Source organism: Pongo abelii, chromosome 18, assembly GCF_028885655.2.
Source record: "Pongo abelii isolate AG06213 chromosome 18, NHGRI_mPonAbe1-v2.0_pri, whole genome shotgun sequence".
In the NCBI taxonomy this organism is placed as follows: domain Eukaryota; kingdom Metazoa; phylum Chordata; class Mammalia; order Primates; family Hominidae; genus Pongo; species Pongo abelii.
The window spans coordinates 46,157,729-46,182,260 of record NC_072003.2 but is presented as its reverse complement, the minus strand read 5'-3'; the positions used below and the strand labels follow the sequence as shown (position 1 = coordinate 46,182,260).

General features: G+C 43.2%; 1 protein-coding gene across 1 annotated transcript; it reads left to right on the top strand.

Annotated features, from left to right (window-relative positions):
* Window positions 1–6,918: 6,918 nt before the first annotated feature.
* Window positions 6,919–23,949, top strand: DNAJA2 (DnaJ heat shock protein family (Hsp40) member A2). Its single transcript, XM_009250690.4, has 9 exons — window positions 6,919–7,120; window positions 8,659–8,718; window positions 9,034–9,257; window positions 12,437–12,517; window positions 12,946–13,079; window positions 15,752–15,948; window positions 21,166–21,310; window positions 21,444–21,571; window positions 23,320–23,949. The coding sequence occupies exons 1-9, from the start codon at window positions 7,043–7,045 to the stop codon at window positions 23,509–23,511; spliced, it is 1,239 nt and encodes a 412-aa protein (XP_009248965.2). The 5' UTR covers window positions 6,919–7,042; the 3' UTR covers window positions 23,512–23,949.
* Window positions 23,950–24,532: the final 583 nt, after the last annotated feature.

The window sequence follows — 24,532 nt, the reverse complement described above, 5'->3', positions numbered from 1 at the left end:
AAAAAAAAAAAAAAAAAAAAAAAAAAAAAAAAAAACCTGTACGAGTTTGAGACCAGCCTGGGCAACAGGCTGTCTCTACAAAAAACAAAAATATTAGCCAAGTGTGTGATGGCATACACCTGTAGTCCCAGCTACTCAGGAGGTTGAGGTGGGAGGACTGCTTGAGCTAAGGAGTTTGAGGCTGCAGTGAGCTTTGATCTTGCCACTGTACTCCAGCCTGAGTGATACAGTGAGACCTTGTCTCAAAAATAAATTTAATTTAAAAAATATATCCTTGAATGTTAATAAATTAACATGTACTTTTATTTTCACCCTGCCCTCATTTCTGCCCAACATCTAATTCTCAGTTCAAAGGTGAAAATACATGCAGAAGCCGATTCCTTGCCAACTTAACATCTTCTATCTTGGCCCAAGTCACCTCTCACGTAGGTTTTATTACAATAGGTTCTCAACACAGCTAACAGAATGATGTGTTTAAAATGCACTTATGTCTCTTCTCTAATCAAAATCCTTTAATAGCATAGCCAGGAGTGGTGGCTAACACATGTAATCCCAGTATTTTGTGGGGCTGAAGCAGGCAGATCGCTTTGAGCTTAGGAGTTCCCAGACCAGCCTGGGCAACATGGCAAAACCCTGTCTCTACAAAAAATACAAAATTTAGCCAGGCATTGGTGGCACATGCCTATAGTCCCAGCTACTCAGGAGGCTGAGGCTGGAGAATCACTTGAGCCCGGGAAGTGGAGGGTGCAATGAGCGGAGATGGCGCCATTGCACTCCAATCTGGGTGACAGAGCAAGACTCTATCTCAAAAAAAAAAAAATCAAAATCCTTTAACTGCTTCCCGGCTCACTCAGAGCAAACATCAAAGTCTTTATAGTGGACCTGATTGAGTCCCCGACAACCTCTCTGATGTGAGCTCTTTCCAAGATCTCCCTACCTTGCTGCTACCCAGCCATACTGGCCTCCTTCCTCTAACAAACCAGGCATGCTCTGCCTTAAGGCCTTTGCAGGCCCACGGCCTCGGCAATTCTTTTCTCACATATCCTCATGGCCCTGCTTCTTCTAGATCCCTGTTCAAAGGTCACCTTCCTCAAACACCTTAAATAAAAATGGTTCCCAACCCCAATACTCTCTTTTTCTCCACAGCACACACTACCATCTGATACGCTATGTATTTACTCATTTACTGCCTGCCTTCCCCACTAGATGTACATTCTGTAAAGGCAGCGATTTTGTTTCGTTTATGGCTGTCCCCTATCCTACCAAACAGTGCCTGCCACATAGGAGGGTCTACAACACACATTTGTTGAATGAATGAATCTATAGATAAGTGGAAAAAACTCAGATTCTCGCACTCAACAATTAACACAGAAGACTCCTGTGACCAAATATGTGGGGATTTCTCCCCACCAACAAGCAAGCAATCAATTATACAGTAGATGCCAGGTAGGTGACCTCCAACTCAATTCTGACACTATCTACTCAGTAGCATCAGATCCCACAGGTTGAGGACTCAGTCCCCTCACTTCTGATACCAATAGCAAGCCCCAGGTTGTTTCACCTGTGTCTCTGACCAGCTGAAATTAGGGTTCCCATGAACCCTTCCTTGGGTTTGATTAATTTTGCTACAGTGGCTCACAGGACTCTGGGAAACACATTTACCAATTTATTATAAGGAATGTTACAAGGGATATAGATGGAGGGATGCACAGAGCAAGGTATGAGGGAAGGGGCTTGGAGCTTTTATGCCCAGGTGCCCCACCCTCCAGGAACCTCCACATGTTCAGCTATCCAGGAACTCCAACTCTGTCTTCTTGGGCCTTTTATGGAGACTTTACTGGACAGGCATAATTGACAACCACGTAAAAATGTGACTGGACAAAAAGGTATGATCTAATATTGACAGACTGAGTGGGGAAACCCAGCAAGGCCTGTCTGCTTAGATTCCTCATGGCCTCTCTGTGCAGCACTCCCTTCTTGAGGATACGGAACAGGACCCCTTCAGAAATGGAAGTCTCATGACCTACAATCAGACAAGATAGGTCAGAGAATTACTTCTCATAATTAAAAATATATATTTTTAAAGACAGGGTCTCACTCTGTCACCCAGGATGGAGGGCAGTGGCACAATCATAGTTCACTGTAACTTTGAAATCTTGAGCTCAAGTGATTCTCCCACCTGAGCCTCTCGAATAGCTAGGATGACAGGTGCACAACACCCAGCTAATTTTTTCTTTCTTCTTTTTTTTAGAGATAAGATTTTGCGGGCCGGGCACAGTGGCTCACACCTGTAATCCCAGCACTTTGGGAGGCCGAGGCGGGCAGATCACTTGAAGTCAGGAGTTCGAGACCAGCCTGGCCAACATGGTGAAACCCCATCTCTACTAGAAATACAAAAGTTTGCCCAGCATGGTGGCAAACACCTGTAGTTCCAGCTACTCGGGAGGCTGAGGCAGGAAAATCACTTGAACCTGGGAGGCAGAGATTGCAGTAAGCCAAGATCGTGCCACTGCACTCCAGCCTGGGTGACAGAGTGAGATTCTGTCTCAAAACAAAAACAAAAACAAAAAAACAACTCGCTATGTTGCCCAGGCTGTTCTCAAATTATCCTACCACCTCGGCCTCTTGAAGTGCTGGGATTACAGGTATGAGCCACCACTCCCCAGCCCCAGCTAATTTAAAAAAAATTTTGTAGAGATGGGTCTTGCTATGTTGTCCAGGCTAACTGAAATTTTTTTTTTTTTGAGACAGAGTCTCACTCTGTTGCCCAAGCTGGAGTGCAGTGGTACGATCTCCGCTCACTGCAAGCTCGGCCTCCCGGGTTCATGCCATTCTCCTGCCCCAGCCTCCCAAGTAGCTGGGACTATAGGTGCCCACCACCACACCCAGCTAATTTTTTGTATTTCTAGTAGAGACGGGGTTTCACCATGTTAGCCAGGATGGTCTCGATCTCCTGACCTCGTGATCCACCCACCTCGGCCTCCCAAAGTGCTGGGATTACAGGCATAAGCCACCGTGCCTGGCCTTTATGTATATTATGTATATATTATATATATATTACAGTGGTAATATGAGGTGTGTGTGTGTGTGTGTGTATATACACATATATGTGGAGAACATATATAATTCATATTCATATCTCATATTATCACAATAGACATATCTTCTCCACTATTTTTCCCACACTAATTGTTAGATGGCCAAGTTTATTGGGTCAATTTCTCTGCTTACTATACCATTGCAATTATATAAGCAAACTGAACCTTTGGAAAATGCTAATTAATAAGGCAGGGTTTGACACAACTGCGTTTGAAAGGCCAGCAGTGGGGCTAGAAATACCACATACAACTGTGCTGCCCCATCACTGAATAATCTACTTTAAGCACTGAAAGAAATTCAGAGATTATTCAGTGATCCAAGTCCCATAATTTTTTCTTTCCAGAGTACCAACAATCATCAAATTACATGTCCTGACACTCTCATAACAAGAACCATCAGTACCTTCTTCTGTATTCCCCCAAAATATTTTAACCTGCATCACTTACTCTATACATTCAAACCTAGTTAAAGCAGAAAGCAAAACTACTTTCTGAACTGCCTGAATGATATATCTGGAGTTGTCTAAGTAATGGATTACACAGTTCCCAATTACTTGTGAACAGTATCAATGGTCTTCAAAAATACTACAGTTCCTATACCCCCCATCCCAGTCCATATCCACCTCCTCTCCACCCCAACCCCTCATAGTTACACAAGTATACTAAATCAAAGCAAAGGAATTGAACACCAATATAAGCCTGGCAGAAATCTGAAATCACTGCCACCTCAAACTTTAGATCACTGCAGCGCTCAGGTGTACTGTGACTCAGCATTTTACAGTGCCTGAGACATGAAATGAGATAAAGGTCCTTTTTGCTTCATAGCATTGGCTAAATATGAAGCCAAAATAAATATGCTACCTCAAAACAGTTAGTGGCTGAAACATTTCAGTGCTCACGCTGACACAGGTTTATCTCAGTCTGTGATCCTTGGGAGGAGAGCCTGTGTCAGTTTAAGCACACAAAGTTCTTCTGAAATAACTCAAGCTATAAAATTAGCAAATTATGCTGACTACAATTAATACTCAGAAATGGAGAAAACATTGCAAAGAAATGAAAATGAAATTCAAAAATAGTTACTGTGGTTACTGGTCTAGTCAGATAAAAAAAAAAAATAACAAGAACAAAAGAGGGAATTTACCCAGCTACTCTTCATTACAATATCAGCAGCTAAAATGGCATCCAGAGAGAATTTTTTCCTCTTGCAAAAAAAAAAAAAAAAAAACTGAGTAAAACTGAAACAAATAGGAAACTCCAGCCCTTTTAAACTGTTCATGGGCAGAAGGAAAATAAGATAAAACAATATGAAACAAATAAGATAAATTAATATGAAGGTTGCAATAAAGACAGATTTTCAGTTCATATTCTCACGTGGAGCAGCAACTAACAGAGAAATGAGACGAGAAAAATGATAACTGACAAGCAAGGAGATCTGGGAAGATGAGGTCATGAAAAGGGATGGAGGGGCATTCCCCATAGGTAATGGAGGAAGTCAGGGAATCCCAGTAGAAAAGCCAGAAATTTAAATGAGTAAAGACAATGTAAGCAAATGGGCCAAAAACAATAGTTAATACTTAATTTCTTTTAGCTTCTAAGTAATTTTTTAAATCTTAATTATTTATTATTATTTTGAGACAGGGTCTCACTGTGTCACCCAGGCTGGAGTGCAGTGTTGTGATCTCGGCTCACTGCAACCCCCACCTCCTGGGCTCAGGGGATTCTCCCACCTCAGCCTCCCGAGTAGCTGGGACTACAGGCGTGTGCAACCACCCCCAGCTAATTTTTGTATTTTTAATAGAGACAGGGTCTTGCCATGTTGGCCAGGCTGGTCTCGAACTCCTGACCTCAAGTGATCCGTCCGCCTCAGCCTCCCAAAGTTCTGGGATTACAGGCCACTATGCCCAGCCCTAAGTAATAGAAATGTATTAACTCTTTTAAACCAATGATATAAAAAAAAATAAGCCCCATCTTACACCTGAGGAAACAACCTCAGAAAAGTTAAGTAACTTGCTGAAGGTCACATTGTTCCTAAATGGCAGAGTCAGACTACCAACCCACACAGTCTAACCTCACCATAACTTTACACCGTCTCTTATGAACATCTCAAAATGTGAAAAGTAGAGACTTGGATTTCACAGCCGTGCATGAGGATGACGTCAGCATTTACACGGCAATGGTGGTTGGCAGAGGCAGTGGCTCAGGCCTGCAATCCCAGCACTTTGGGAGGCCAAGGTGGGTGGATGATTTGAGATCAGGAGTTTCAGACTAGCCTGGTCAACATGGTGAAGCTCCACCTCTACTAAAAATACAAAAATTAGCCGGGCATGGTGGTGGGCGCCTGTAATCCCAGCTACTCGAGAGGCTGAGGTGGGAGAATCACTTGAACCCGGGAGGTGGAGGTTACAGTGAGCTGAGATCGCGCCACTGCACTCCAGCCTGAGCGACAGAACGAGATGCTGTTTCAAAAAAAAAAAAAAAAAGAGTTCGAGATCCTACCACATTTTTTGTACCACAAAAGGTACAAACGAAGGGTGGTGGGAACTCGAATGAGATAGCAGTGTTCACCAGTGTCCAATAAAGGAAGACTTCACAGAGGGAGCAGGATTTCAGATGGGATTTGAGGAAAAGGGTTTAAGGACTATTAATGACTTATCACTGATTACTCTTAGGGTTTTCAGGCTAAATTTCAGAGTCCTTGTCATGGCATTCAGGCCCTCCACAACTAGGTCAAAGGGAACGCCAAGGAAGAAACATTATCCTGAGTGAGATGCTTATGCTGAAGCCTTTGCTATCAGTTCAGGTTCCAAGGGATCAGAAAATCTTTTCTGTCTCCATAAACCGTAAATGGGTTGAAGGCAGGCACTTTTGTAACACTCCTCTCCCCCGACCAGGCCTCTGTACATCATAGCACTTGGTAGATGCACAGCATACACTTTCTGAGCGAAACTAAAACGAATGTAAATCAAGTCACCTGGTGGCCAGACTTGCCTTACACCATCTAAACCTCTGGTGTTAGCTAATTTTAAAGCTATCAAGTAAGAGGCTTAAACACGTGGTCGATGCAACATGTGGACCTTGGTTTGGACCCGGATGCCACAAACCAATTGTAAAAGGACATGAGATCTTTTGAAAAACCTAAATATGGACTGGGAATTAGATTAAGGAATTGTTAATTTCATTAGATGAGATTACATCGTTATGCCTTTAAAAGTTGTATCTTAGATATTAAATATATACACAGGGTATTTATGAATGAAACGGTTTCCCTTAAAACACTAGAAATGTATGGGGGAGCGAATGAAACAGGTAAAATGTAGCTAACTGCACTATGGGGAGTAATATACTGCTTTTGCTGAATGTTTCAGAATTCTCATAATATAAAACACAACATACACACAGACACTCCCCCCCAGTTTTTTTCATCGTAAGCCCCGAGGGAGCCAGACCCAGAGGGTCCACCGACGTCCCGGATTCTAATAATGACCTCTGCGCGCCAAGCGGGCCTCCTGCGGGAGCCGGGGCCCATTTTCTTTCGAAGCTAACGAAGCTGCTGCGCAGGCCTGTTAATTCCCTCAGCACCCAGTGCGAGGTTAAACACGCGACCTCGCAACCATGGCTTTTGAGAGGAAGCTGAATTCCTGGGGTGCGCCGTGCAGAGTTCTTCATTTCCTACGTTGGCCCTGCCCAGCCGCCTGGACCTGGAGAAAAGAGCACCTGGCCCACTCTTCACTACTTCGACCCCAGTGGCCGCGCCTCGGGCGCTCAGGGGCGGGCTCCGCACAGCGACGTCACGGCGCACCGTGCGCTGGGTCAAAGTTCAGCCCCGCCCCCGCTTCCCCCTCGCTGTCTCCCTCGGCCTGTGCCGCCGCCGACGCCGCTTGTGGGCCCGACTCCGCTCCGTCTGCTCCGCCACCTTCTTCCCGAGCACTGCCCGGCCGGCCGCCATGGCTAACGTGGCTGACACGAAGCTGTACGACATCCTGGGCGTCCCGCCCGGCGCCAGCGAGAACGAGCTGAAGAAGGTATCCGGGAGCGGGCCGGGCGGGTGTGAGGGGCGCGGGGCCTGCGCGGCCAGGGATATCTTCCTCAGCCAGGCCGCGCTACTGGGCTGCCCGCGAGCCGGCGCCGGCCGTGACTGGCCCGGGCTGGGAATTGGCGGCGGCGGCGGGACCGGCCTTGCCGCGAGCCGCGCACTCCGGCCTCGGCTGACCTTGGGCCGCCGGCCCCGCCTGCCCGCAGATGCAGCAAATAAAACTCACTCCTGCGCAAACACGATGGGAACCCTTCCTTCCTCCCTCCTCTGGCGAGCGCCGGGGGCCGGTATCCCCCGGGAGGCAGCAGCTCTCCCGGTCCTCCGCGTCGAGGTCACCACCCCGGAAAAACAGGTTGGACCGAGGTGCTCAGCGCATCCCGGCCCCGGGAGAGAAGCTGTCCGCCCCGCGGCCGTCGGCCCCGGGTCTGGTTCTCCGCGGGGAGGAACGGCGGGGAGGTTGAGGCCGACCCCACAGAGCGCCTCGGGCAGATGGAGTTGTTTCCTGGGTTCCGCGGCCGCCGGCTGCGGGAGCTCCTCCCTCTCTTCCTCCCTCGCCCATTGACCCGGAGGTAGCTGGGTCTGTGTTAGGATGCATTGTTCTTTGGGCAGGTAATGCTAATGTCCTGTACCTGCTTAGGAATAAGCCGGGGTCCCAGCCAAACGCCTGAGTGTACAGTAAACATAAATAGAAGGCCTTATTATCGCTGTTTGCAATGCAGCGATATCTTTCATCTCAGGATTTCAAAGCACACGAGGCATTTAAGCCCCACAGCATCCTCACCAGGCTAAGAGCATCCGGATTTGTAAGCCGAGAAAAACGAGAATGCTCCTTAGGCAGTGAGAAGAGTACAGTGGACTTCCTGTTACCTTACCGGAAATGCTAGTCTGTATTATATAATTCACGAGCCTCCGTGAATGAAGATTTAAGTGCTGTAGGACCCAAACACCTCGTTGAGAGTGTGTGTAACTTCTCTACCACCGAAGTTGCCACCACGACCCCGGTTAACCACCACGTGCAAATAAAACACCTAAAGATGCTACCTAGGACCACCTTTACTTTTTCATGATGTTACAGTTAGAAGGAAGGCATGAGCCATCGGGAGCAGGAATTGTGACTTTAGCTTGATTTATAGTAATGTTTTGCAGTCCGTAAAGCTTAACAGTCATTTATCTCGAATTTATTAGGGTCGTCTTGGTCTGGTTACTTGGCCATCAAAGACACTTGACAATAGGGAAAATATGGATAATGTTTCAACGTTTTGTTTTTCCCTGTGGCATTGCTTCATTGTTTTATCTGGTTTTCACATCACTGTAACCTGTTTTCAAGTATAGCTACTGTCTACTTGGTTATATTACATTAGTAAACAGTATCGCAAGAAAGTGCCAAAGAATCCCTACGAATAGAAAATATTTTTGGAAGGTTATAACTCTAGAACATTACTTCTCAGAAAAGTGGATATTAAGTTATTACAAAACTTTAAACTGGTGTTTAGTTATAACCTTTTTTGTTTTTATCCATTTTCAAAGGCATACAGAAAGTTAGCCAAGGAATATCATCCTGATAAGAATCCAAATGCAGGAGACAAAGTAAGTTATTTGCAACTTTTTTATTCCGGGGGTTTTAGCTTTAACTTAAATTGCCCTCCTTGAAAAAAAGGAATGTTGCAGGAAAAAAATCCAGCTATGCCCACACAGCCACATTTTCATAATGTCAAGAGTATTTTAGTTTTAGAATAAGAGTACTACCATTCTGAGGAGTGGTGGGTGGTAAATAGAACCAGAATCAAGTCAAAGGTAACTTGTCCCTTTTTTTAGAATTAAATGGATTCTGGATTCCTGTAGCTTCTCCCCACTCTTCTACTTGAAAATGCAATTATTTTTATTTTTACCTTTTCTTTATAGTTTAAAGAAATAAGTTTTGCATATGAAGTACTATCAAATCCTGAGAAGCGTGAGTTATATGACAGATACGGAGAGCAAGGTCTTCGGGAAGGCAGCGGCGGAGGTGGTGGCATGGATGATATTTTCTCTCACATTTTTGGTGGGGGATTGTTCGGCTTCATGGGCAATCAGAGTAGAAGTCGAAATGGCAGAAGAAGAGGAGAGGACATGATGCATCCACTCAAGTGAATATCTTGTTTTGTTGTTTTAAAAAATTAAGTACTTTTTGTCAAGTGGGATAATGACTCAGTAGAAGAAAAAAAACTCATAGAATGTTCTGTCCTTCATTAGAAAAACTTCCATTTGCCTTGTCTTCTTTTGGTGACTAAATTGAATTTGATTATCTGAATGTTTCTGTTTCACTGTAGCTCTTAAAAGGACAGTCGATATTTTTTAATGAGAGGAAGGTGGTTTTATACGGTTCTGAGGCTGCTTGTTATTATAGGACTCACAATTTCAAGCGTGAAGATCATTTTCTCTCTTTTTTTTTGAGACCGAGTTTTGCTCTTGTTGTCCAGGCTGGAGTGCAGTGGCACAATCTCAGCTCACTGCAACTTCTGCCTCCTGGGTTCAAGCGATTCTCCTGCCTCAGCTTCCCGAGTAGCTGGGATTACAGGCATGTGCCACCACACCCATCTAATTTTGTATTTTTAGAAGAGATGGGGTTTCTCCATGTTGGTCATGCTGGTCTCGAACTCCCAACCTCAGGTGATCTGCCTGCCTCGGCCTCCCAAAGTGCTGGGATTACAGGCGTGAGCCACCGTGCCCGACCTTTTTTTTTTTTTTTTGAAATGGAGTCTCACTCTGTTGCCCAGGTTGGAGTGCAGTGGCACCATCTAGGCTCACTGCATCCTCCTCCTCTCAGGTTCAAGCAGTTCTCCTGCCTCAGCCTCCCAAGTAGCTGGGATTGCAGGCACCCGCCACCATGCCCGGCTAGTTTTTGTATTTTTTAGTAGAGACAGGGTTTCACCATGTTGGCCAAGCTGGTCTTGAACTCAAGTGATCTTCCTGCCTCATCCTCCCAAAGTGCTGAGATTACAGGCATAAGCCACTGCGCCCAGCCTATTTTCTTTGAATATATGAATCTTCCAAGTTACCTTTTATTTAAAAACTAAAAATGAGTGACTGTCTGCCTACTTTGTGTACATGTTAGAGTCACTCATTACTTGATCCTCAGTGTGAACTCTTCTAAGTTGGTTTCCATGGAGCTTGCTGGCTTCCAGCCTGACCTTAACCTGCCAACACATGAATGGTGCCTGACCTTGGTCTTAGACTGTGAATCCACAAGCCCTCTCCAGTATGAAAATAGCTGTTTCACTTTGCAAAATCTGGGAGGTCTTTTTTCCCATTCTTTTTTTCATGGGCCGATAAATGATTTTATTAGCAAATGTCAGTGGCTGAAGTTCAGGTACTTATTTAAAATATTTCATAATATCCTAGTTTATACACTTAAGTAAATTAGAGGAAGTCATGTTATCTGTTAACTTGAGTCTCATTGAATCCTTAAATTGGTTTTTTAAAAGAATTTACCCTTAGAAATTAACATTTGGATACCATTCCAATGGTAATATTTGTGCAGTGCAGGTTAATTGGTTTGTATTTTTCTTTAATATAGAAATGGTCTAAAAAGAAAATAGGATCGAAAGAGTGCTCTCTGTACTTTATAGTTCTTCATGTTTAAAAAAAAGTTATGCTGTATAGTGAAACAGTTTTCTGCTGTTTTAACATTTCAAATTTTCCTGTTATTACAAATACTATGTTTATAATACTGTATTCTATGATTTATTTACCTTTTATATAGGGTATTGCCAGGTTTTTTTTCTGTAATAGATACTGCTGCTATGACTATCTTTATGTAGAGCTTTGTTTCTCCTTGGCAGAGATTCCCAGGCAGGCATGAGTGTTTTGAGGCTGATAAATACAACTAAATTGCCTTGCAGAGGGATTGTGCCAGTTTAGGCCCCACTAGTGGAGAGTGCCAGCCTTGCCAAACCATTACCTGCATTTTTCCTTCCTTGGCCTTCTATGTTGAAATGTGTTTTTTTTTCTGGCTTAGGATACTGGTTGTGCATACCAATTGTAATTTAATACGTAGGGGAAGAAAGCCGATTTTCTTTAAATGATTTGTTAGGAGAGTATACAAGATGCAACAAGTGTTTTTGTCTAAGCTTAACTGTTGATAGGTCATTATTTGACAGTGTTGTTGGTAATGTTTTGTCCATACGTGTGGTATTCTTATCCTGCCTACAACAGTTTTAAGTTTCTGAGAATAACAATTTTAAGAAAGTTTGAATATCACAAAATAGTATAGGTGCTTTGTAAAATACTTTAAACTATTTTTTTGTTCCTCTAACTCCCAGGATTTTAAAGTAAATCATTACGTGATGACCATTCCTAATCTGAAATCTGAAATGCTCCAAAATATGAAACTTTTTGAGCACCATCATGATGCCACAAGTAGAAAACTCCATACATAAGTACTTGTCTCACTCTGTCCCCCAGGCTGGAGTGCAGTGGTGCGATCTCACCTCACTGCAGCCTCAATCTCCAGGGCTTAAGCAATTCCCCTGCCTCAGCCTCCTGGGTAGCTGGGACTTCAGACATGCCACTACACCTGGCTATTTATTTATTTATTTATTTATTTTGGTAAAGATGAGGTCTCTCTAAGTTTCTCAGGCTGGTCTTGAACTCTGGGCTCAAGCAATCCTCCCTCCTCAGTCTCCCGAAGTGCTGGGATTATAGGCATGAGTCACTGCACCTGGCATGAAAAACTATTCTTTCCCTCCTTTCTGTCATACTATAGGTAGGGCCACTTTTATTTTTTTTAAGACATGTGCCATCTAAGTGACTCCCTTAAGCCGAAATATAACTTTGTAGCCTTTCTAAATTGTCCATGGAGGAAACCGGGACTCTGGAGCCAGACACCTATGTGATCTTGGGCAAGTTACTTGACTGTTCTGTGCCTCAGTTTTATCACATAAAATGGGAATAATAATTGTACCTCTTCTGAAGGGTTTTTATTAGGAGTTAGGTGGAGGGCTTATGCCTCAGAACAGAAGGTTGTGATGTTTGAGTTTGCGAAGTCATCAGCTTTATCAGAAATTCCACCACGGCAAATTGTTGGCCTGATGCTATAGGCTCTGGCTTTGGGTATCTCATATATACTGTCTGTAGTCATAAAATATTTCTGTTAATTTGAGCCATAAATTAAACCTCAGTTTAATTGATTTAATGTGAGATTATGAGGTGTTTTTGGATTCTGTTTTAAAAGTTGATAACGAATTTGCTGTATCAGCTGTTGCTTATATCTTGTATTTGAGAAAATGTGGCAAAATTTGATTGAAGCTGATTCTTTTCTTTCCAGAGTATCTTTAGAAGATCTGTATAATGGCAAGACAACCAAACTACAACTTAGCAAGAATGTACTCTGTAGTGCATGCAGTGGGTAAGTGTGTTCTCTGGTTTATTGGGTACATTTTGTCTGTTCTTTAAGTATCACACTGAATGTCTGTACCACGTAAAAATTGTTATAAGTTAAAACTTACGGCCAGGTGCAGTGGCTTACACCTGTAATCCCAGCACTTTGGGAGGCCAAGGCGGGTGGATCACCTGAGGTAGGATAATCGCTTGAACCCGGGAGGTGAAGGTTGCAGTGAACCAAGATTGCGCCACTGCACTCCAGCCTGGGTGACAGAGTGAGACTCCATCTCAATAAATAAATCTTAGTGGAACGTTTTCTGATACTTCTGGAAGGCAATTTAAATACAAGTTATTGGGGTTGAAGATGAAGGTAAAAGCACAATTTCTGTGTGTCATAGCTTATTGGAGTGGTCTGTGGACAAAAACCTAATGCATAACTTGTGCTTGCTTTAGCCAAGGTGGAAAGTCTGGAGCTGTCCAGAAGTGTAGTGCTTGTCGAGGTCGAGGTGTGCGCATCATGATCAGACAGCTGGCTCCAGGGATGGTACAACAGATGCAGTCTGTGTGCTCTGATTGTAATGGAGAAGGTATGTGTGCCAGTACTTCTCTGCTTTTATGTTGGAATGGATTGAGAATGCAGCTATTGGAGAGGTTTACAATTTTTTATTTCAAACGGTATTTGTATACATCTTATTAAAGAAAAAGGCCGGATGCGTTAGCTCATTCCTATAATTCCAGCACTTTGGGAGACAGAGGTGGATTGCTTGAGCCCAGGAGTTCGAGGCCAGCTTGGGCAATATAGGGAGACCTCATTACTATAGGAAAAAAAGTGTAGAAAAATATGTAATGAGGGGCTCAGGGCATGTCTGTGGTCCCAGCTGCCTGGGAGGCTGAGGCGGGAGGATTGCTTGAGCCCAGGAGTTCGAGGGAGCAGTGAGCCATGATCATACCAGTGCACTCCAGCCAGGGTGACAGAACAAGACCCTGTTGCAAAAAATAAAAGATAAAAGTGTGAAAGTAATTACTCCATTATGCCTAAGCCCAGTGAACATAGAGAAACAGTAGATTTGTATTGTGTTAGTGAAATGTGACTCTTTTTAATTCCGAAAAGAGGAGCAAGGTGATTATTTGTCCTTTTGCTATTTCCTTCTTTATCAAATATAACCTTTTATTTACTCTTTGTAGGAATGACCACCATAGGAGGACTATCTCCTTTATCACATAGAACCTTTTAAACTACAAAGGGACAAATAATCAAATAATAAATAACTAAACAAGTAATTGTTTAGTTATTCTGATAAGTGGAAGAGTTCACTGTAACCTTTAGTTAGCTTTTCAGAATTGAGATTGAAGCTGTCCTCACAGAAGTAAATAATTTAATCTTTGTGGGCCAAATAGTTTTTGTCACAGCTACTCATCTCTGACCTTTTAGTGCTTTTATAGCCACAGACACATGGGTATGGCTGTGTTCTGATTAAAATTTTAATTATAAAAACACACAGCTCCTCCCACCCCTGCCATTCTAGAGCAGTGCTATCCAATAGAATTTTTTTCTGTGGTGATGGAAATGTTCTGTATCTGCAGTGTCCAGTACAGTAGCCATTAATCACCTGTGACTACTGCATACTTCACATGTGGCTAGTGTGACTGGGGAACTATTTTAAATTTGAATTAATTTAAACATAAGTAGCTACAGGTAGATAGTGGCTACCATATTAGACAGTATAGTTCAATAGCATCCTTTTCCAAATTACTGTCGGAAGTGATGAGATAATTATGAGAAGTTACATACGATATTTCCTTCCTGCAGAGTCTTGGCATTTTACTTTATTTTTTAAAATTATTACTATTTTTGGAGATAGGGTCTTGCTGTCGCCTGGGCTGGAGTGCAATGGCGCACTCTCGGCTCACCGCAGCCTCCACCGCCCACGCTTAAGCAATCCTTCCACCTCAGCCCCTCACCCCACAATTAGCTGAGACCACAGGTGCTTGCCACCACGCCTGGCTGATTTTTGTATTTCTTGTAGAGATGGGGTTTTGCCACGTTGCCCAGGCTGGTCTCGAACTCCTGGGTTCAAGTAATTATGCGCCAGCCTCCCAAAGGGCTGGGATTACAGGTGTTAGCCACCACTCTTGGCCTCCTTTTATTTTATTAAAATTGCTAACTCCCACTATCAAGAAATCAGAGTTAACTGAAATCTTTCTCATATACCATTACATTTTTCTTTTTTCTTTTTTAGTGAGACAGAGTCTTGCTGTGTTGCTCAGGCTAGAGTGCAGTTGCGTGATCTCAGCTCACCACAGCCTCTGCCTCCCTGGTTCAAGTGATTCTGCTGCCTCAGCCTCCTGAGTAGCTGGGATTACAGGTGCCTGCCACCACGCCCGGCTGATTTTTGTATTTTCAGTGGAGACAGGGTTTCGCCATGTTGGCTAGGCTGGTCTCAAACTCCTGACCTCAGGCGATCTTCCCGTCTTCGCCTCCCAAAGGCCTGGGATTACAGGTGTGAGCCATCATGCCCTGCCACCATTACCATTTTGAAGAACGTGTTTTGCAGAACATACTTTGCAAAAGTACTGTTACAGAAACAGTCCCTAAATAATCAGTTATACACATCTTTCTAAGCTTTCAAATGTGCCAGTAATTAGCCATTAGAAAGTGACGCAGTTTTTTCACACTATACTATGTATAATCACGGTTTTGCTTTTTAATACCATACTTAGAAAAGCTGTGTTGCCCTAAACATGGTATGGATACATTACATTCTGAAATAGTGGGAAGCTGAGTCCTTCAGGCAATCTGCAGTAGTAAGATGTAAGTTTTTGTTATTCAGAATAGTGCTTTTTTTTGTTTTGTTTTGAGACATGGCCTCACACTGTCACCCAGACTGGGGTGCAGTGGCATGATTATAACTAACTGCAGCCTTGAACTCCAGCAGTCCTCCCTCCTCAGCCTCCCCAGTAGCCAGGATTACAGGTGTGCACTACCACGCTGGCTAACTTTTTTTATTTGTAGTAGAGGCAAGGTCTCACTGTGTTGCTAGGCTGGTCTCAGATCCTGAGCTCAAGTGATCCTACCACCCTGACCTTGCAAAATGCTGGGATTGCAGGCTTGAGCCACTGTGCTTGGCCTCAGAATGCTGCTTTGAATAAAAATTTAGGTAGCAATTAAAAGAAGTTCAGAAAGTATATTTAAAGAATAAGTGTATTAAGAGTACAGTATAGTACTCTTGCTGAAAGTTTCAATGACTTATCTTTCCAGGAGAGGTAATTAATGAAAAAGACCGCTGTAAAAAATGTGAAGGGAAGAAGGTGATTAAAGAAGTCAAGATTCTTGAAGTCCACGTAGACAAAGGCATGAAACATGGACAGAGAATTACATTCACTGGGGAAGCAGACCAGGCCCCAGGAGTGGAACCCGGAGACATTGTTCTTTTGCTACAGGAGAAAGAACATGAGGTGATTTTCGTTTTTTACGTTTTTTTGTATTTTGTTTTATTCAGAAGTACTTCTTGCTTGTGAGAAATAGGTTAGATCCGTTTGGAGTCCCTGGAGCAACACTGAACATTGGTGAAGTTAAGGGCATCATGGCGAGTTCCTAAGACGGGCTTGTGTAAGAAAGACTAACAAGGCAGGTGCAGTTAGAAGCACTGTAAGAGTCAGTTTTAGTCCTGGCTTGGTTTCCCCCCGCCCAACCCCCCGCCCAAGATGGAGTTTCACTCTTGTTGCCCAAGCTGGAGTGCAATGGCATGATCTTGGCTCACTACAACCTCTGCCTCCCGAGTTCAAGTGATTCTCCTGCCTCAGCCTCCCGAGTAGTTGGGACTACAGGCATGCTTCATCACTCCTGGCTAATTTTTATTTTTAGTAGAGACAGGCTTTCTCCATGTTGGTCAGGCTGGTCTTGAGCTCCCGACCTCAGGTGATCCACTTGCCTCAGCCTCCCAAAGTGCTGGGATTAAAAGCGGGAGCCACTGCACCTGACGTTGGTCTTTTTTTTATTTTTTGTGACGGAGTCTTGCTCTGTTACCCAGGCTGGAGTGCAGTGGCACGATCTTGGCTCACTGCAGCCTCCGCCTCCCAAGTTCAAGTGATTCTCCTCTAGCCTGGTCATTGACTAACAGTTTAACCGTAGGTAATCTTACTGTCTCAGTTTCTTTGTTTATGAAAATAAGGGAATTTGGTGTTGGACCAGTTGGTCTAAGGCAGCCTGTTTTTTCACTGTGAAACTGCTGCTCTGTTGGTTTGGTTTTTACTTATTGGGTAGCCAAGTGAGCTATACTTGAAAGGGTTCTGGGATTTTCACAAAAAAAAATTTTTTTTTAGAAGTTTCTGAAGAATGTGGTCACTAGTGTATGTTTTGGGGGGCTTTTGTTTTTGAGCTGGTCTTGCTCTGTCGCCCTGGCTGGAGTACAGTGGTGTGATCTGGGATCACTGCAACCTTCACCCCTCGGCCCAAGCAATCTCCCATCTCAGCCTCCTAAGTAGCTGGGACAACTGGTGCACCATCATGCCCATCTGTTTTTTTTGTTTGTTTGTTTTTTGGGGTTTTTTTTTTTTTGTATTTTTAGTAGAGACAGGGTCTTGCCATATTGCCCAGGCTGGTCTTGAACTTCTGAGCTCAAGCGATCCTCCTGTCTCGACCTCCCGAAGTGCTGGGATTACAGTTGTGAGCCACAGTGCCCAGCCTAGTGTATGTTATTTTGATTTTAACATTGCACTTGTATATTTTTAATGTCCATATTGTATACTGTAGACCTTGCTCAAAGAATATATCTGGAACTATTCATGAAACACCCCTCCAGTAATCACCTAAATTCTTGAATGTTAGAAGCACTTGATAGGACTCTAGCTTTGTACTTGATCACATTTACTCATGTGTTCCTCTGAAAGTCATTACATCACAGGTTAACCACCTTTTTAGTTTGCCCTAAAATTTTCTCCTATGCATAAGCCCAATGAACACAGAGAAATAGTAAATTTGTATTATGTTCAGTGAAAGGTTATTCTTTTTAATTCTAAAAAGGTGGGCAAGCTGATTATTTATCTGTTTATAATTTAAAGGTTATATTTGATAAAGAAGGAGATCATCCTTCTGTGGTGCTCATTTCTTCAAATAGAGTAAATTTTAAAAATCACTTTAAGAATCCAATAGAGAACAACAAAGCCATATTGAGATGCAGGTTTTAGGAATTTGATTGTAATCCCTCACAAGGTCAGACTTGATCTCCTGGACAATCAGGGCGTGCTAGTCAGCTTTCATGACTCAGCAAAGCTACAAATTATGTATTTTGGCTTTTTGTGGAAATTGCCAACCCTACAAATAGCAAACGTCTCCTAGGTTGTCAAAAAGTAAGAGTAGTTTTTAGAATTCTGCCTTTGGGTCTTGTAGGATGAAATATTTACAAGATTTGCTATTTGTTAACATTTTAGCTACTTCCTTATTCATTCAGTCTTGCTGCTGTGCACACCACCATACCAGGAATATGAGGGAGAAAGCTAGCAAGACAGCTAAATAATTGGAAATTCTGCTTGGAGGTTAGACTGTGTTGTAAAATGGTACAGACAGTGCCTGGGCATTTTCATTGATAGAATCCTTGGAGTAGTTTGGGGTTCATTGTCAAATGATGTCTGGCAGTGCAGCAGCATGATAGGAAGTGAAGAAGGAATGCTTATTTGCAGAGGAAAGAGGATTTTTTTTGGTTTGAGGCATGTCAAACTGTTGGTAAAACCTTTTTTTATCCCTAAGTTTAGTTTTTAATGTTGCTGCATAATTAAATTGGGTTTTTAAAAGTAGATCATTGGATTTGGAGGCAAAGGACTTAAGGTCTGGGCCCCGTTTACTAGCTTTGGCTTCCCTGGACTTTTTGGATATTAAAGAGTCAAATGAGATTATGAATAAGCTTCTTTCTTGGGGCCTGTGGGGAGGTGTTGGGAAGTAACTCATCTCTGAAAATTGTTGGCAGCAGTGGAATTGGCATGGAATTTTCAACAGAAGGCAGATGTAACTAGTTGTCTAAAGTAGAAAATAGAAGGTGGTAAAGGTTAGAATGGAAGTTTGTCTCGTTCCTTCTTGGGAGTGCTGTATCATCTATCGTCATCATGTTGCCATGTCACTTGTCAGTGTGCCTGTTTGTGTGTCTTGGTGGTCTGGTTACCATAGTGCATTTGTACAGCATCAAACCACAGAACCTGGTGATGTTAATCACGCCTCTATAACCTGTGCTTTTGTTATTCAGAAATTATGACTTTTAAGTGTTTTCTGGTCTAGTGCTTGGTGGTCCCTCCTCATTAATCTTGTTTTTCAGAAACTCTGGCATTCTTGGTTGTTTATTCTGTTTAAACTTTTAACATCAAATTGTTTAGCTTCCCCCCTCCACTGCAACAACCATCCTGATAATCATTTTTTATTGAAATCACTTTCAGTTGAACTCTCCTGTACAAGAACATGATGCGTATCTCTTCCTGTTCCTTATTCTTTATTTATTTATTTATTTATTTTATTTTTTTATTTTTTTTTTGAGACAGTCTCTCCGTGTCGCCCAGACTGGAGTGCAGTGGTGCAATTGTATTTTTAGTAGAGACAGGGTTTCACCATGTTGGCCAGGCTGGTCTCAAACTCCTGACCTCAAGTGATCTGCCTACCTCGGCCTCCCAAAGTGCTAGGATTATAGGTGTGAGCCACCATGCCCTGCCCCACTTTTTATTTTTATTTTATTTTTTTTGAGATGGAGTCTCACTCTGTCACCCAGGCTAGAGTGCAGTGGCGCAATCTCTGTTCACTGCAACCTTCACCTCCCGGGTTCAAGCGATTCTCCTGCCTCAGCCTCCCAAGTAGCTGGGACTACAGGCTCATGCCACCATACCCAGCTAGTTTTTGTATTTTTAGTAGAGACAGAATTTCGCCATGTTGACCAGGACCTCAGGTGATCCACCTGCCTCAGCCTCCCAAAGTGCTGGGATTATAGGCATGAGCCACTGCATGCGTCCTAAAGTAATATGACTTTAACAAAGGATGTTTGGTAAGATGGTTCTTAGAACACTGGCATTTTACAGTATACTTAGCATTTTATTTTAAATTTATTATTATTATTTTTAAGAGACAGGAGGTCCTTGTCACCCAGGCTGGAGTGCAGTGGCTGGATCATTAATGAGGAGGGACTGCAACTGCAGGCTCCAACTCCTGGGCTCAAGGGATCGTCCTGCCTCAACTAGCCAATTTTATGTTTTAATTTTTTGTCTCCGTATGTTGCTGTTTTGAACTGGCCTTCCAAAGCTCTGACCCTATATTTAGCTTTTTAAAAATTTTTTTATTTTTTTCTTATTAAGATGGAGTCTCGCTTGTCGCCCAGGCTGGAGTGCAGTGGCGTGATCTTGGTTCACTGCAGCCTCTGCCTCCCAGGTTCAAGTGATTCTCCTGCTGCAGCCTCCTAAGTAGCTGAGACTACAGGTGCGCACCACCGCACCTGGCTAATTTTTGTATTTTTAGTAGAGATGGGGTTTCATCATATTGGCCAGGCTGGTCTTGAACTCCTGACCTTGTGATCCGCCTGCCTTGGCCTCCCAAAGTGCCGGGATTACAGGTGTGAGCCACTGCGCCTGGCCTACTTAGCATTTTTAATGCGTTGAAAAATCCTGCATTAAAGAAATTATTGGTCCCGTTGTGAGGAACATTTGAATAAATGTGCATAGATAACATACCTTCTTGGATTTCAAACTTTAGCACACACAAGAATTGCCTGGAGGGCTTGTTAGGACTACAGATGCTGGGTCCTGCCTGCCTTGTTTCTGGCAGGAATGGAAGTGGGGCCCGAGAATATGTGTTCCTAACAAGTTTCCTGAAGCTGCTGGTCCAGAACCACACTTAGAGAATCATTGGTTAAGGTAATGGTTTAACTTTGTTTAATGGGTAAATTTAGGAGAGTAACATAGGAAAAGAACCTGTCTACCAGATTTTCTATAAGTGAACCAGCCAGGATTGTTCTTTACAAGAAGAGTGACCATTGTAAAATCTAAGCAAAAATTGCAGGTTGGGCATGTGAAATTGGTTGTGTTTTTCCTACACATTGAAGGCTCAGAAACGTTCTTTGTGCTTATTCTCAATACCTTTTGCATTACCTAGTCCATGGGCTTATAGTGTAATATTGAATGAGCCAGTTTTGCATTTTAGTGAGATGTGAGACTTGTTGGTATGTGTGTGAAGCACGGAATTGAGCAAAGCAATTGACTTTGCTGGCTGGGTGTTACGGGTTGAGGTTTTTTATGTTGATCTTGGACCCTCCCCCCTTCCCTGTTACATGTCTGGGGAGCACTCCAGGATGAGCCTGTTCTATAGAAGCCCTCTGGGCATTCTATACCTTTTTCACCAGAGGCAGTCTGAAAGTGGGCAATAATTGCAGAATATACCTGGCACTGTTTTGGGGGCCTCAGTTCTGTTGCTCTTATATATGCCATTGTTTACCAGTTCCAATACACCTTCCTCATGGAAGTTTCTCACATACTACTTGGGAATAGCTAGCTTTCCTAATGCAGTTTAGGGCACTAGGGACAGTGGCACTTTGGATTTGCAGTGAGTGGTAGAAATGAGGTTTTGAAATTAAGTCAAGGAACATAATGCTGCAGGGTGTAGCTCCATAATTTTTAAGAAAATGTATTTCTTTTGTGCTTTATTTATAGGTATTTCAGAGAGATGGGAATGATTTGCACATGACATATAAAATAGGACTTGTTGAAGCTCTATGTGGATTTCAGTTCACATTTAAGCACCTCGATGGACGTCAGATTGTGGTGAAATACCCCCCTGGCAAAGTAATTGAACCAGGTAAGTCTTGATTTTGTCCGATTCTGGTTTTCAAGTATTCTTACAATTTGTAATTTTTTTATACTGCATAACTCTAAAAAAATTGAACATCTCTTTTGGGTAAAATTATTAATCATTTCCTGTTAAATAATAGGATGTGTTCGTGTAGTTCGAGGTGAAGGGATGCCGCAGTATCGTAATCCCTTTGAAAAAGGTGATCTTTACATAAAGTTTGATGTGCAGTTTCCTGAAAACAACTGGATCAACCCAGACAAGCTTTCTGTAAGTGTTCTTTAAATTAAACAACAGTTGACTTCCACGTTTGGGGTTTGGTTTTTGGTTTTTTAGATAGGGTCTCTGTCGCCCTATCTAAAAGGCTGGGGTGCAGTGGTGTGATCGTGGCTCACTGCAGCCTCGACCTCCTGGGCTCAAGCAAGCCTCTCACCTCAGCCCCCAAGGAGCTGGGGCTACAGGTGTGTGCTGCCATGCCTGGCTAATTTAAAAAAAATTTTTTTGAAACACAGTCTCACTGTGTCACCCAAGCTGGAGTGCAGTGGTGCAGTCTCGGCTCACTGTACCCCCCGCCTCCCAGGTTCAAGTGATTCTCATGCCTTAGCCACCCAAGTAGCTGGGATTACAGGCATGAGCCACGATGCCTGGTAAGTTTTTTGTTGTTGTTGTTTTTTGAGACGGAGTCTTGCTCTGTTGCCCAGGCTTGAGTGCAGTGGCGCAATCTCAGCTCACTGCAAGCTCCACCTCCCGGGTTCATGCCATTCTCCTGCCTCAGCCTCCCAAGTAGTTGGGACTATAGGCACCCGCCACCACGCCCCGCTAATTTTTTGTATTTTTAGTTAGAGACAGGGTTTCACCATGTTAGCCATGTTAGATGGATGGCCTCGATCTCCTGACCTCGTGATCCACCTGCCTCGGCCTCCCAAAGTGCTGGGATTATAGGCGTGAGCCACTGCACCCAGCCAAGTTTCTTCTTTAAGAGAGTCTCGCTCTGTTGCCCAGGCTGGCGTGCAGTGGCATGATCATGGCTTGCTACAGGTGTGCACCACCACACCGGCTAATGCTTTTTAAAACTTTTTATAGAGATGGAGTCTTGCTTTGTTGTCCAGACTGGTCTCAAGCAATCTTCCTGCCTCCCGAAGTTCTGGGATTGCAGTCGTGAGCCACTGCACCCAACCAACTTCAAGTTTCTCAATAGTCATGTTACTTTCAATTTTAAAGTATATTTGTGTGATTGGTAGGCTTTCCTAGTTGTTAGGAAATGGGGTATTGCTGGTGTAAATGTTGATGGGGCCAAGCAGGGAATTGTAGAGGAGTAAAGTAGACCCGGTGTGGGTGGTGGTGAGGAGTAGCACTCCCTGGAGAGAGCAGATTCCTCATCTGCAGAGGGCAGGACCACTACCCCCTTCTCGTCAGCTGGTGTCCGGCACGTGCCGGATGCAGGAAGGCGTGTCTCCTGTAGAAACTTTCTAATGTTTAAGTATTGGCAGATAATGACCTCTTTTTTTGGTTCTTAAAGCAATAGATGGGTTGCACAAAAGATGTCTGCAGATTTGGCCTGTGAGTGATGAGTTTGTGATCTCTTACTTAGAGTTCAAAGTCCAGTCCACATTCCTTTTTTTTTTAACTTTTTTGTTTTTGAGATGGAGTCTTGCTCTGTCACCCAGGCTGGAGTGCAGTGGCACAATCTCAGCTTACTGCAACCTCCCCCTCCCGGGTTCAAGCGATTCTCCTGCCTCAGCCTTCCGACTAGCTAGGATTACAGGTACCCACCACCATGCCCGGCTAATTTTTTGTATTTTTAGTAGAGACGAGGCTTCACCATGTTGTCCAGGCTGGTCTCATCTCCTGACCTCACTGCCCGCCCGCCTCAGCCTCCCAAAGTGCTGGGTGGGATTATAAGCATGAACCACCACACCCAGCCCCTTTTTTAACTCTTAGACACTGGATTCTATGTATCAAAAGGAAAGTTGATGAAAATGTTACAACCAACCTGGTTTTTGTTTGTTTTAATAAAGGAACTAGAAGATCTTCTGCCATCTAGACCGGAAGTTCCTAACATAATTGGAGAAACAGAGGAGGTGGAGCTTCAGGAATTTGATAGCACTCGAGGCTCAGGAGGTGGTCAGAGGCGTGAAGCCTATAATGATAGCTCTGATGAAGAAAGCAGCAGCCATCATGGACCTGGAGTGCAGTGTGCCCATCAGTAAACTCTGCAAACAAATTGCACAGGTGGATTTTCTTTCCACATTTGCCTGATTTGTTCTCAGCAATCCAGCTGGAGTGTCTTATCAATCCAGATGAACTGAGGGACATCTGTTGGTCTATGTATAACTTTTAAAATTGGTATAGTATCTACAGAGTGTATAATTTAAACTAACCACAAAGCTTTACATCTTCATTTCGACTGTTCCATAGCAGAATAAAGCACTTGAAAGGAAACAAGACTCCCTTTCACACATGGATTATTATAAGTTTCAATCCTGGTATCTGTGCTTGATTTTTATCAGTTTTGTGTAGATTTTTATGTTTCATATTTTAAATTTAAATCCCACATTGTAAAGTTTGTACAATTTGTCCTGAAGCTTTGTGTTTGGCTGCACCTGCATAAGCTGCTACAAATAGAATAAAGAATTTCATAGCCTGTATCTATCATTTAGATGCATGGAAAAAAATGGGCTTTGCACACAATGGGTTTGGAGCTGACTGGGAACAATGGAAAAAATTACATTAGCTGTGGTTGTAAAGTTATTTTGTTTTTGGTTTTGTTTTTTTTTTTCTTTTTTTTTTCTTTTTTTTTTTTTTTTTTTTTACCATCTTGTGAAAGGTTTCTGAAACTCGATAATAAAAAGCGGTTGGTGTAAATTATTCTTTTGTGTCACATTTTTAGAAGGAAAAACATAAAGAATGTATCCTTAGTACTGGTTCTTAAACAGCCCATAAAAACCCATTGGCCTGAAGCTTGTATCTCAGGCCTGTGCCCATCTTATAGTCTTGGAAGGCAAAAGGCTGGTAGAGACAGTCTTCAGTGGCTTCAGTGATGCTCTGTAGAGGCCAGGGTGTCTTGAGTGCTGTAACTCCCGAGCACTGGGTTAGCCTGACTTCTGTATCTCCCTACCACCACCCCCTTAAAAAAATAAGGTAACAGCAAATCTATAGTAAAACCATGTGTGCACAGAACGTGTTCAAATCCTCTGTTTTCATTAAATGTAAAAGTAAAAGATGCTGTCT